The following is a 14,790-nucleotide window of genomic DNA, read 5'->3' as shown; positions in this document are numbered from 1 at the left end:
CACTTTCACACACAAATCGTAGGTGTGATGCCAGATATTGAACACACACTAAAGCCTCAAATCAACTTAATATAATCCTCAGTGCTTAACAGATCATGTTAATGGGACTGGATGTGTTCAGTGAGAATATTTTGGACAGTGTGGACGCTCTGCTATAACTTAAATAAATACTCCCTATAGACCTTGTATGACCATGAATAATATTGCACTCTCAAACTATCCACTTGACTCACAGAGCTTGTTGAGAGCAGAACATGTCCTGAGAGTAAACATTGCCTGAGAGACACATTTCGGGGCAAAATGTCCCCTCAGCCTTTAACAACCAATATTCAGGTAATTACACTGTTGAATGAAGGCTGGTTTAATTTTGTGCTTCATGCATTTACTGTAAATTTCATACCACTACAAATTCAAGATTGATTTTTTTCCCTAGCACTTTCATGGTATGTTAAACCTGGACGAAAACACGGTGAGATTTTATTTAATAGAAGCTTTGATTGAAGAAATTATACCATTTCTTTTTTTTAAGATGTTTGTTTTCTGACTTTATTGCATATTGTTATCTACCTAGACCTACACACCGCAGTGTGCCTGTTTTTGTGTGTAGGTGTTGAGTCAGTGCATTATATTATAGTTCAGGCTATAGATGGCTCTCCCTTTGAGTGGCTCTTGATTTTCTGCTTCCACTGATTGCACATTTAAGTGCTTTTGTTTGAAAATAATAAAGTACACCCTGTAACCGTTATTATATAAAATCCTTTCATACAGTTTTCTCTTTATAGCTGAGACATACTGAAGGTGCAACTCACAGACAACTTCACATTGCATACTGACAATGATTCATGTGTTCCTGACTCATTAATAAGATATTTCTCATGGCAGTCAAAGACATAATTAAACTTCATTAAACGCACACATTTTTACATATCCATTTGCACAAAAGTGAGAGAGCCCATGCTACACTTTTGAGAGTTGATGAATAAATGAGTGATCCAATACAGGACCCCCTAAAAGCTTAGTATTTCACCTGAATGGGCATGGTTTTACAGGGCATAGCAGTGCATGCCTCAGTGTGCTCCATGCTCTGGCTGCACAGTCATGAGTTTTCCACCCTAACTGATAACCTGTTTGCAGCTTTGTAAGACAGCAAAATAAAAATCCTGAATTATTTTTGGTTTGATGAAAATGAGAAGGTGGAGTGAGTGGCAAAAAAATAGAGCTATTTTATTTATAAAGCTTGAAAAATTAGACTAACCAGACTGAATATTGCACACATACACACATACACACAATATGAAATTGGTTTCTTTGATGCATTTCAAGTATGAAGGCATACAGAATATACAATTCTTGTGTATTTACTATTCATGGATATTTGCATATTTGATCTCAAACCTATGTGCTGGATATGGAAACTGACAGTCTGCCTTTTGGGCCCATTTGTGTATCTGCTGATGCAGATACTGCATGCAAAATACAGATTCTAATGAGCCTCATCTGAGTAGATGTGTGTTGTTGGACATTATGTAGTCCATCTAAATGTCAATATATTAAAGTGCTATATTTAGTTGTGCATATATTCCAGTACAACAATATGATGGGCAAATGGAGAATTTATCAGAGGTCAGATAAAAACTTTTTTTAAAGTCTGCAGGGAAGTCTAGCTGCAGTTGCAGGCGTGCCAGCAGCTGTGTTGTCATTTTTTTATTGATACACAAAACCCAGCTGCTCTTTGCTAAAGTCATTTGCTGTCCTCCGGTACTAACCACAAAAGGAAAAGTCCTTCTTGTCGTATTATACCTTTAACTGTATGCCCTAAGTATAATTTTCCCCCCATAGTTACATACAAAAAAACAAAACAAAATCATCTCTGTTTGAGGTTACAGTTAGACGTAAGGTCTCCTGTCGGTTTAATCTGAAATCAATTTTTTTAGATTACGGGGTTAATCACTTATCAAAAAAGTGATGGAACAACCAATGAGAGCCAATGAGAACACGCATCAGGCATGCAACATTCTGTATGACGTAAAGCACCACCCCCGGGTGAAATATGAAATTTTTAGGGAGTCCCGACCCCAGACAGTAAAAATCCAATTAAGAAAAAGTTAACAAGATGTGATGTCTGGGTCCAAAACAGCATGGAAGCCATATGAAAAACAGATGGAAAAAGTTTTATTTTTGCAATCTTACTCTGCTGTTTGGTCTTTTATATCCGTATTATCTGCTCTGTGGTATTGTTTTTAGTAAAACACCCGCTCCTTCCCTGAAGCATATTTTCTCCACTCTCCTTTTTTACGGGGTGGATTTTGTCATTTCTCTCAACCACATGCATGAGAGTACATGGGAGGAAGTACCAGCATCCAGGCATGAATCATATCAGCAACAAATGTGCGGTGTGTGTGTGTGTGTGTGTACTCTGGTATGATGACAGCTCGCTAACATTCGTGCCTGCCTGCCAGGCTGACGGCTTGATTACCTCCATTGTTGTGTCATTAGAGTCAGCTTTACTTGTGACAAGTAACATTCAACATGCAGCCAACACACAAGGGGCAACGTGAGCCTGAGGAAGAAAAGTGACTTGTGACTTAAGGGTTTTTGTCATACACTGTTTAAGAAATATTTAGTAGCTAGGAACTAATTTATGAGCTCTGCAGTGTGCCACAAATTTTCTTTCTGTGAAGGAAGAAATAAGCAGTGAATTAATAATCTACAGAAAGAAAAAAAACATTATTCGTTTGTATGATATAAAGTTTAACACACAAGCCTGATGTAAAGGCCTTTTGTGTGTGTCCTGCCATGAGATTAATGGTGCATGATGCCTGTAATTTACACTGTGCGTGTTGAGTGTTGTTTACATCATCATAAACACGTCCAACAGCCCATATCCAACATGGCTGAAAATTTATTTCAGTATACTGAATTTAAAATATACCAGCATCTATCTTAGACTTGTCTTGTGCATAAGAAAAAAAAGGAATATGCAAAAAGATCATTATGCACTTTTGTACCTCAAAGTAGTAACAGAACCTGAGCGTTGATTCAAAAAAGTACAATCCAATGATGCAAACTTTCTCCGCCCCTCCGGGCTGTTCTCCATCACCTCCAGTATTCCCGCTGAAACACTGCTCAGGCCCGAGGAATCAGTCAGCTCTACACTGATCACATATGCCAGAGGGGAGGAAAAGGCATGTCTTTGCGGTGGCTGTGATCCATCAAGTACGACAGGCATACAGCCCACAGACACAATGTTATTTAAGATGACAGAGTGCTATGGAAGTGACGATCTCCATCCCGCGTCCTGCCACTGTTTCAGGCCACTGATTCTATATCAGGTTTAGTCTATTTGCTGTCCTCTGTCAGCCTGTCAGGGGTGGGCGTGTTGGGGATGTCCTGCTGTCTCGTGGGACTGAGGCAGACACCATGCAATCGTGATGTCAAATTTCCCTATAGTACACCTGGCACATCTATGATACTATGTGCACTGTGTTTAGATTTGTCAAATGACATCGTCATCTGCTTTTGGTTTAGTTTACTCTACTTACAGATTGGAATGTCAGCTGTCAAAATTGTGGTGCCTCAAAACAATAAAACTGCACATCAACTGTCACAAAAAATAAACAGCAGCCAACAGTTTAAATGAATAATGAACAGTGATCATGATACACAGTTGCTTGGAACTGAGTTACTTTAATTTTGTGACTATTTCTGTAACATTCTGTAGATCAACCACACCTCTTAACTGCTGCCGTCATTTTTTTAGGCTGGAGTTAAAAAAAGGATGCCTGAATCCTGTCCAAACCTCTCTGACACAACAGATCCCCAAGGACACTCCTCTGTCTACAGATATAAAACTAAATTCTGTACCACACTATATAAAATATCATTTTACATCTACGAAGAATAGCTGTGACACAGGTTTTATTTCTTGATGCACAGCTACTAAGGTTTACTAATTCTGATACAAGACCAAAATATATTGGTACTACCAAGTCCAGATTTACGTTACATCCATCAGTACCAAAAGTTAGCACCTGAGAGCGCATCTGGGTAAGAGTGCCTGGTTTGGACAAGAGGTGGAAGTGTCACAAATCGCCGTGGAGCCGGGTTCAACTTCAGACTGGAGGCAGCAGCAGCCTGAAGCTGGGAAGACCTGGCGAGCCAAAACTACTGCCACAGTGCTGATCTGCCAGCAATAATTTTGGTGTCTGTTTTATGTTATTTTTTTATTTTATTTTAGTAAGAGTCTAGTATCACTGCTAGACAAGCAGACATGCACACACACAAGCAAACAGCTTATTAGCTCTATGCGGAGTTAGAAAAAAGCAGAGAAGGCATATTGTGTTTTAGTCATACATCACCCCTGCAGCTTTTTCAAAAATGATATTTTTTGTTATAACAAAAAGTTAAGTACCAAAAAAAGTTACCACTGGGTACTGCTTACATTTGAACCATGACAGTTGCAGGTAATGGTACCTGTATTGGTTCACATGTTTATGGTACCCAGCCCTAATTTTATGCTATGGCAGCAATGTAAGAAGATTATGCTGAAAAACATTAATTAAAAATAAAGGAATGTGAGGAATTAAAAGTCTGATTATGGTAATATCTGGTGACTCCAGACATGACAAACTGTTTGTGATGTGGAGGACGATCAGAAGTCTGGATAATATTTCAGTCAGAATTCAGTGAACAGGGAGTTGAACAAGGCTAGGTCACTGTGTGTTCCATTTAAACGTAATAACCTCATAACCTGTATATGATTATGACATATATATATGGGTACATAACAGCAGAGTCATAGATAACTGTAACCTGTTACTGCAATGTGATTAATCTGTTCCAGTAACAATCAGTGCAAACTACAATGTAATTAAGTCATTTGACAATGAAAAGATCAAGAGTGAAGTCCATACTGAACTGTCTCTGTGGAATCATATTCGTTTACAACTTTAATATACTTCCCATTAACAGCTCATCGTCAACCCAAACAAATGCACTTCTACTTTACATAATAATGCTGCTCAGACTGCCTGCCTTTAATCTGACTGTGCTCTCCAGTAGGATGAAAAAACTATTTAGCTCTGACGTGTGGGTGTGTTTTTTTGTCCATCATCATAGTAGCTTTAGTGATCACATCTTTATACATCCAGGACATTACTGTCCATTGGGAAAAGGAGTCACACGTTAAAATACTGAATTACGATCTCACTTATATTGTCACTTTATTTCCAAGGTTCTTATCTAATAAAGTCAGGATTTTCAGCAGAGCCATAATATAAAATTCAAACGCTTTATCGTGACCTTCCATAAGTCAAACCGCTTTCAAGATCTAAAAGTGTTATTCCTTTTCTGGTTTATTAATGTTGTTTATCTGCTGAGAAAAGTTCTAAAGGGGTAAACAGTCTGGTTGAGTTGACCGTGAAGAAAGCCAAACCCCCAGCAGCATGTAATCAAATGAATGTGTGAAAAAAGTTGTAAAATGCAAGTATATTAAAATATATTCCTGTAAACAGTGCTGGGAGTAACATATTACTGGAATAATAAATAACTGTCGCATTACTTTTGTAATGTGTTACAATAATATATAACTTTTAGGAGTAACAGAGTAATGTAACACATTAGTAATGGGATTCCAGTAATATTATTACATTTACCATGTCAAGTAACGTGTTGCCACCAGAATTTAAGTGTTTATTTTAATTTTTTATTGTAATCAGTAACACATTACTCTACACCAGTGATACTCAACGTATGGCTCATGGGCCAAATCTGGCCTTCAATAGGGTGCTGGGATACTCACTGACAATTTTTGTTATTTGCAGTGAAAAAAAATTATTCACACTGGGGGTTTTTTTGTACTTTAAATGTAAATAACGTGCCAGGGTGCATAAAAGAGCATCAACATCGAGCTGTGGGAGAATCCCTGGGACCCCTCAATAGAGGCTGCTACATCTGGATTTACTCTTTGGCAAAAATGAGTGAGGATGGCAAACATCGAAAGGTTGAAACAGGCAATTTATTTATTATACAAACTGATAAATATTATTATTTATTAACTGGTCCCTGGTCTCCTGTCATTTTGCAAAAGTGACAAAGGAAGTTGAGTATACCTGCTCTAAATAGACAATAATACTGTGATGTAACATATCTCTTTCAAAATGAAAGTAATCATTAACATGTAATAAATTATATTTTGAAAGTAACTTGCCTAACACTGTCTGTAAACAGAACTAATTCAGCAACATCTTGTGAGAAAGTGTGTATAAATACACTATGCTTCACTTTCCTTGAAGAGGAGTATGCATAGGATGGGCTTATGAGTCTGATATGTATCTGATGCGATATGTATGTAGCAACAATCTTTCACTGTAGTCGGGTTAAACATAAACCTGTGATATGCTTTTGTCTTAAATCTAATCCTGCTGCAGGGCACGTTAAATATTACTACATGCCTCTTCAAACTTTTATTGCCACTAGCAGACAGTTGTGATTTGAAAGAGCTTGACATAACAAACAATGATTAGATCAAAACCTAAATGAAACGATGGGGAGCAAAGGAGACAAGTTTTGAGGTGAGTATTAACCAGATGTTACATTCCTCTACCTCTCCTTTACACCGTCCTCTCTCTACCTCTCTACATATACCTGGGTGTGAGAGCTGGAGGGACTGGGACCAGGACTGGGAAGGCGAAGGGCTAATTAAATTTTCCAGGCACCACTGGCAGGCATGTTGCTCTTCTAGCAGGGCTATTAATTTAGTTCTGCCCATTACTGTTCTCCTCCTCCTCCTCCTCCTCCTCCTCCCTCCTGTCCTTCTCTTCCTCACCCCTTATGCCATCCATCACACTCTCGGTGCTAAAGGAGGAGGAGGAGAAGGAGGAGGCCTTGGTAAGTGGACTCACTCTGTTGTCTGCTATGGCAAACGTCCACTAAAATAAGAGGAATGGAAGATTTATGTGTGTGTGCTTGTATTTGGGAGGGACCATCGGGCAGGGAGCTCAGGTCGATCCCCAGGAAGCAGTTAATGAAATGAGGTAGGAAGGACAGGTGAATTGTGCAGTATGCACACATATATGTACACACACACACACACACACACACACACACACACACACACACACACACACACACACACACACTCTAACACATACACTCTAACACACACACACAGGCCGATGATGAATTCAGCAGGTTTTCTAATGGATCCTGTAGGGGAACTCACAAGTGTATGTACGGTTTATACGTAACTTGGAATTTTAAAGGGTATCAGCTGAAATACACTGATACTACAGATTACTGCTTCATGATAAATCTATCAGTGTCAAATTTTGGTACCTGAAAGCGCATCTGGTTAAGAAAGTATAGACAAGAGTGCTGCCTGGAAGTGGACATCAAAGGCCGCCATTGTCACCTTCTCTGGAAACACCAAATTATCACTGTAGTACCGATCTGCTGTGATAGATTTGTCATTTGGTCTATGTTATTGTCTACATTATTTCAGTAGTAGCCTAGTATCACTGCTAGACAAGCAGAAAAACATATGAGTGGTACTCATTCCTACCACGTGTTGTCCTATATACCAAGGAATACACAGAATAAATGTTATAACTGAGTTGAGGCCAGTATATTGAGCTCAATCTGTCCTGCTGTTAAAAATCAGATAAGGTCCTGTTAGTGTCACGCCTGCGGCATGATGGATACGATGCTGCTTGTTTGATCAAATACCTATTGAAGACCTATTGATCAATGCTATGCAAGTTATCTGTTACACTTTGACATGAATTGTTTCTAATGCAGTGTTACATGTTGGATTACAGTAGTTTATCAAAGGCTAATCTCAATTCACTTTGATTTGTATTCTCAACATCCCATTATTCTACTGATCGGACTGAATTACAGTAATCACTGCCCTTCAGTGTCCTTCTCTGTCCTTCACTGTCCAACAGCTGAGTGAAAAGTGAATGCCTGTTTGCTGCAGCTGTTTTATGTCAAATAGGAAAATGTGACCAACTGTGTGTCTTACATTAGGTTTATGTGCGACAATGTAAAAATACATTGTCGCTTCTGCTTTCCAGATAGAGCCTTTTTCCCAGCACACAATTTGACTTGCCATAGTAGGAAAATGACAGGTGTAATTATTAACACTAATGATTCCTAAGTACCATCAAGTGTAAATGATCAGAGGCCAGGAAATGGGACCTTAATGGAATGCAGCCATTACTAATTAATGTTGTTTATTACACCTGTGCTTTACCTCGTATGACATGCCAAAATGACTTCTGTGAAAACGATTGATTGTGTGTTAATAGATGAGACCAAATCAATGGAGAACAAGTCGAACCCTCAAAACTGTATGTTTTTTTCTTCTGCTCTAAAAATATACATTTATGTATCAATAAGCTTCTGCAGAGGAGCTTGTCTATGAAACAAAATCAAAGCTCCCAGCTCTGTGCCACATTACTAGGGCCAGTAGCGTTGGCAGTACCACAGGATTCAGTACCTAATGGTATACATTCTGTTTAAAGCTATGTCAATATTAACATTTTAAAACAATGATGTTTGGTACAAAATATTGTTTGCTGTTCTGTGTAAGGTTGTTGATCTCTGAGGCCTTCAGTGTTAAAACGTAGAAAAAACTTTTAGGTGCTTTAAACCAAAACATCTTCTAAACAGCGCTGTATATATTATGTTAAACTCAGAAAACCCCACAAACTCTTGGCACAGACACCTGCATGTGTGTCTAGACATCATCTCTCTTATAGCTCAAAGGCCTGCCAACTTGCTCCATATGCATTTTTCATCCAAACGACAAAGGCGAGCAGCGAGCACCTGCCTGAGTGTCAATCCACAAGACTCAGACATCTCCTGCAGGAAAAACAGGAGACAAATCCGCTTAATAATCTACATTTCCAGAGAGGGAATTGCTGGAGGGCACAAACAGCCCAGAGCCTACCGGGAGGGAAAATAGAATTACTCTGAACGGTACAAAGCTCTAAAAATATGAACGACTGGTCTGTCTGTCTTGTGTGTTGGAAAATATAAACCACTTGGTTCCTTCCACGTCACCCATTTCCCCCTGCAGAAAACAGAGCTCTCTGTGGTTTTACAGGGACAGCACAAACTCCAACAGCAAACTCTTAAAACACATGGACTAAGAAAAGGAGCCTATATTTAAAACCCATATTTAATTGTAGAAAAACACAGCCAATTCCAGCCACAGGGCCTGAGGCAATAAGCTGAGCTTGCATTGTGACTGGCCTGTTTTCACTGGGGCCAGAGCACTGGCAATGGAAACCTAAAGCTTAAGAGAGAGAGAGAGGAAAGACAGAGAGGGAAAGAGAAAGAGAAAAGGGGGGGAGAGGAAGAAGGAGAAAAGCAGAGTGCAGATAATGAATGAAGGAGAGAAAAAATTAGATTGAGTAAAGGAGAGTGGATAATGAGTGAGAGAGAAAGAGGAGAAAAAAAACACCTCCCTCCATTCTGTCCTCCTTGTCTTGTGGTGCAGGGTTATTTTTAGCTACGATGGGGAGCAACACGGTGCTGTAAAGGCAATCATTTCTGCTGCGGCACAGTCATCGCTCACCGCGACATCTCTGTCACAGCAAAGGGAAGCTATACACACACACACACACACACACACACACACACACACACTACCACACACATTTATGCATGCATGCACACTACAGTTCAACAAGCACGGCTTTTAAAGGATTGGTATCACTATAAATACTTCTGGACTGAAGCTGCCAATATTGATATTCCCTCTTTTGTGCCACAGCCCTGAAGATCTTAAAACATCACATCCAGCTAGAAACCACTAAAAGCTGCCAAAACCCAGCTTGAAAACTTTTGCTTCTCTAAACTGAAAAAATACCAAAAAAGTAACCCCTTTTATGTCTTTATTTTACACTTGGCGGCTACTTCACAGAGGTCAAGCGTCTCACTTTTAAGTGGTTCTCGTTTTTCCACACATGTGCAGTGAAAACAAAAGCCCCTTCTCAGATGCCAAAGCGTGCATGCCAGCCATAGTGTGTCGGGTCAAACCAATCATGTTGGGGATTAGCTGTGAGCACTTTGAGAGACACAATCACACACACCACTGTATTCCCCAGCTGACATTTACCAGGTCAAGGAGAAGAAACCCTATCACAGAGTTCGAATCAATAGCTCCTCTTAAAGGAATTAAGACATATTTCATTACACAATGCAGCTAATAGCGTTTTTCTCTAAAGATCAATGTTCATATGCCATTTACTTCTCTTCAGAGAATCAGTCCACTTTCTGTTTGTGTCTGCTTACAGTACAGTGTAGTAAAACTAAAGTAATCAAATATCATAATGTCTGTCTTACATTCTGAAATTTGATCCTTGTGACTCTTCACTGAAAATAAAATGGCTCTATGACCAAGTAATTAGTTACTCTTTGTGGTAAGAAGAGCCATCTTCAAGACAATTTACTCAACGTGTCCTCACTAGAATTAAAAGAATTACTAATTACAGCTCTGAATGCTGTAATTAGTTATCTCCCCTCACTAGTATATGGGGAGTTGCGCAATTCAATGCTAATTCAGCAAGTACTGTAACTTTGCATATGGATGCCTCGGGCAACAAACTTATCAAATAATGTAAGGGGTCTGAGATGAGAAAATAGCACACTGTGAACACTGCTGCAAAGAATAGTGATGTGTGGAAAACACAAAAAAACCCTCTGCTTCTTAATATAGTATGACTCAGCCCCTGCATTACTATGCAGAGTACGGGATTATGGCAGCCGATTCTGCACATTCCTGGATGTAATATATAAGTGATAGGAGGTATGCAGCCAGTGATTGGAAAGGACTGGCATACTAAGGTACTATCACATCAGCTTGCAAGGCTTCAAAGCAGCTCTTTTATACGTACTGTACGTAAATGAGAGTTGAGACTAATTAGGCAGACAGAAGGAGGAATCCTACAGTTAGCAGACAAGACAGCCAAAAGGCCTGGCTGCAACAGTGCCATGCAGGTGGTTTTTGCATAACGTAAGAATCCTTTACCTGTGGCAAAGCAATCATAAATGATGTCTGACTTGAGGAATGCAATCAGACATATCCATAGCACTTATTTCAAATGATGTCACGCACACGACAGATCTTTTTTAAGTAGTTTGAAGGAAAATATGAATGTATGTGAGGCTTAAGTAAATGCCCTGACTGCATGCTGGAGCTGGGTGATGTGGTTGAGACAAGTGAAATAGAAGTAGAATATTTTTCTGACACTGACATGGGAAATGTAGTTAAAATTACACACATAAACATTAAAATGACACAACACAACCTCTCATTTATGTAAAACAACAATACCTAGAATGCGTATATAACGCACATAACCAGGAAGGTAGTGATCATGTGACCAGGGCTGACAGGCGTAAAGAAGGAAGAAGTATAAAGAGAAAACCTCTGGAAGTAGGTTGGGGTGGTGGATGGATAAAAAAACACAGGACTTTCCCCCCGGGAGACCGGTGTTTGTGTCCCCTGTGAAACCAAGTGAGTTTCACACAGGAGTTATTTAAAGGCACGTCATAAACAAGTTTTTTTCTCCCCAAAACCTAACCTATGTAACTTTTGTCGAGTACATTAGCATAACATTAAGTACATAACATGACATTAAGGACATTAAGTACTTAACTTAATGTTAAGTATGTAACTTGACAACATCCAGTCCTTTTTTTTTGCTAAACCTACCTTTCATAACTTTACTTGGCTAAACGTTACTTACCTAATCATTACCTATGTAACTTTGCATTAATTACATAACTTTATGTTCAGCACATAAAATGACGACTCCATTCGGGGGGGGGGTGCTAATTCATTAGATATGTGAACCGTTGTACGTGCGTTTTCGTTCAACATCATATGAACCTTTGTATGAAGATGCATTGCAGTGCCACATCTATGGTACCATTTCAGCTCCCGACAAACAGAGTTTGTTCCTGCTACATTTAGAAAATGCTCTTTCATGTGGTGACAAAAGGTAAAGTGGCATTATTTAACAGATATCTGCTTGAATTGTATTAGTTGGACTGATAATGACAATGTTACTGTTCCTTGTGTCATTTTGGTTGAACCTCATCACACTATCTCGAATGTTTAAAATGCAAATGTTTATTCTTACCGGTGATGAGCTCTCGAACTTCCATGTCATTGGTCTTCCTCAGCAGGCGGACAAGGGCTGGGATGCCATCACAGTTCTTGATGGCCACCTTGTTGTCATTGTCCTTGCCGTAGGAGATGTTGCGCAGGGCACCACAAGCCTTGCGGTGGACTTCAGATTTGGGGTGGTCCAGAAGCCCCACCAGAACGGGAATTCCCTTCAGCTGACGCACATCTTTCTTAATCTTGTCATTTTCGTAGCAAAGGTGCTGCAGGTAGGCAGCTGCGTTGGACTTGACCGGGTCAATGGGGTGGCCTAGCATGGCGATGACCTCGGGGAGGTCTGGGTCACGCCAGCGCGGGTCCTTGCGGATGCTGTCGATGGATGGTGAGCGCCTGCCGCCCATGCGGTCCAGACTGGCCATGCTCCCCCTCTCGGGCTGGGCCAGGGGCGCTGAATACATGCCATGGATATAGGGGTGGCGCTCATCGATCAGCTCTGCCTCAATGGCTTCGTCTGGGTACCCTCTGGAAGACAAAAGAAGAGAGGACGGTGAGGACAAGGGAGACGGACGAGGTAAATGGAAGGTGACTCAGACAGATTTGTCTGAGAGAAGAATTAGGCAGTTGGTGGAAAGACTTTGAAAAAAGGCCAAGTGAGGTGGGCGTCATTGACTAATGAGGGGAAAAGGGAAAGCAGAGGACAGGGTGAGTGAGAGGTGAGAAGATGTGGGCAATGAAGGGGAAAACAGAAGGAGTGCAGGACAGATAGTGAGGGAAAGACGTGGTGATCTGTGGTTTGGATCTGTTATTAACAGCTCTGCCAGAGGGACTGAGGTGGCAATTCCCTGCAATAAGACTGATACAGTAAGCAACGTTCCACTTATTATTCCTCCCTGTCAGGTGGTAGCAGCAAACATGTCAGACATCAACAAACATAAGGTCTTAGAGAGAGTGATTGAGAGACAGGATAAGATTGAACAAAGAAAAAGCAGGCAGTTCACAAAGAAACAGAGACAAAAGCAACACCAAAGAAAAAGCTTTGAAGGAAAGTCTTGTGAAGTTCTTTTTCTTTTTCTTTTTTTAAGGAAGCCACCATATAGAGTAGAGAGGAGATCTGATGTGTTTTCCCCCGGGGAACAGAGAAAAGAGCTGTGCTGTCCCCCCAGGGAGGACTATGAGCCCTTATGATGCCCCCGGGGCTCCCTGTGCTCACAGCGCCGAACACTTGCATGCGGTTGCTAAAATGTTAATGGCCATCTCTCTGGGACTTTGCTGCTAGCATTAGCCTCATTAGCACGACTACTGTTAGGGGAACTGTATTGAGCTCTACTCATTTACAGTGACAGAAATAAGTGATGTCCTCTGGGGGAGGAAGAGGGGAGCTGTGTTTTGAGGGTTCGTGGGGGGGTTCCCTTCAATAAATCTCAAGTTTCTGGAAGTCTATTCTATACTCCAGGGTTCTTTACATCAATGCTCTATCAGAACATGAAAATATAACCATTCAGTTCCAATGACGGATCATTTATTGCTACTTGCAACAGTGCGGGCTACTTATTTTACTTAAGGCTCTTTAATCATGGCAACGATTTTTCATTTGTTGGGCCAACTCTGAAGATGGAGTCAGGGGAGCAACATTTTACACTGGCAGAGAAGTTGCAAAGAATATTTTCCAAACTTGTTCCACAAAAAAAAAATCTTTCTGAACACACACCACAGAGTTGTCTAAAAGGATGGTAGAATGTTTGGTGGGAAAAGTTATGACATGGGGAGAGGAATTTAATTAGGGTTGTGTACTTATGCACAGCCTTTATCATCCCCCCACCCACCCCACAGCTTGAGATTTGTTTATCCTCGTTACATAATCCAGCTGGTCTCCTCTCACCATCTTTGATGTATGGTGGTTGGTGGTGCAACAAAATGGTGGCCAACGCCGGTGGTTGGCAGGGAATTCCAGACCGAGCTCTAATTTTAATGAGTTTTATGTTAATTATGTGTTTTTACAGTTCTTCCCAGGCATGCTGGGGAAGAGGGAGGGTGGGTGGGTGGGTTGCGGGGGGGCTCTGCATGCCATCTCGCCTCGGCTCTGGTGTATTCCTCTGTTGATTTTTCTTTTATACAAACCTCGCAGTAACATATTGGCTTTTATGGCAGGACTTTGTGCATTTTACTGCCAGGGAAATCAATACGAAATGAACTGGGAAAGAAACTCCTGGCCAGGCGATGTAACGAGATACTAAATCCCCTATTCAGATGGATGGAAAGAGGATTAATACAGATGGAGTGCGGCACCGCCACAGTTGAATACGGCCCTGTGTCCAAATGCCGCAAGTTCAAAGAGCCACGGTGGCAAACTTTGCTGGACAAGCTTTGGTTGCCATGCTGTCAAGAACAGCTGTGACTCTGGAGGTCTTTTTTAAACAGGTGTTCCTCCAGACTAAAAGAGAAAACACTGATATGAACACAGCGACCCACTGTATAATTTCCTTTAAAAAGTCGTTTTTCCAGCTTTGTGGAATATGTTGTAGAGCCACAAACCTCCACAGGCCGCCCGAGCCACAGTATGGAAGGAGGGGCCAATCAAGCCTGATTACAGAACATCATTTTGAGGACGAGTGCAGCTCTGAGGTTTGGCGACAATGCTGAGCTGCATGACA

General features: G+C 40.7%; 1 protein-coding gene across 8 annotated transcripts in view; it reads right to left on the bottom strand.

The window, feature by feature from the left end:
• The window catches only part of arvcfb (ARVCF delta catenin family member b), a 253,471-nt gene that overhangs the window by 64,245 nt on the left and 174,436 nt on the right, over nucleotides 1-14,790 (bottom strand). For all 8 annotated transcript variants that reach the window (XM_088077113.1, XM_088077114.1, XM_088077115.1 and 5 more), the window contains one exon: nucleotides 12,156-12,661. In XM_088077113.1, coding sequence (XP_087933239.1) covers nucleotides 12,156-12,661 — 506 coding nt within the window. The remainder of the gene's footprint in view (nucleotides 1-12,155; nucleotides 12,662-14,790) is intronic.

The sequence above is a fragment of the Plectropomus leopardus genome, chromosome 4, assembly GCF_026936395.1.
Source record: "Plectropomus leopardus strain MGB_pleo_1.0 chromosome 4, ASM2693639v1, whole genome shotgun sequence".
Lineage (NCBI taxonomy): Eukaryota > Metazoa > Chordata > Actinopteri > Perciformes > Serranidae > Plectropomus > Plectropomus leopardus.
This window is presented reverse-complemented; position numbering and strand designations above follow the sequence as displayed.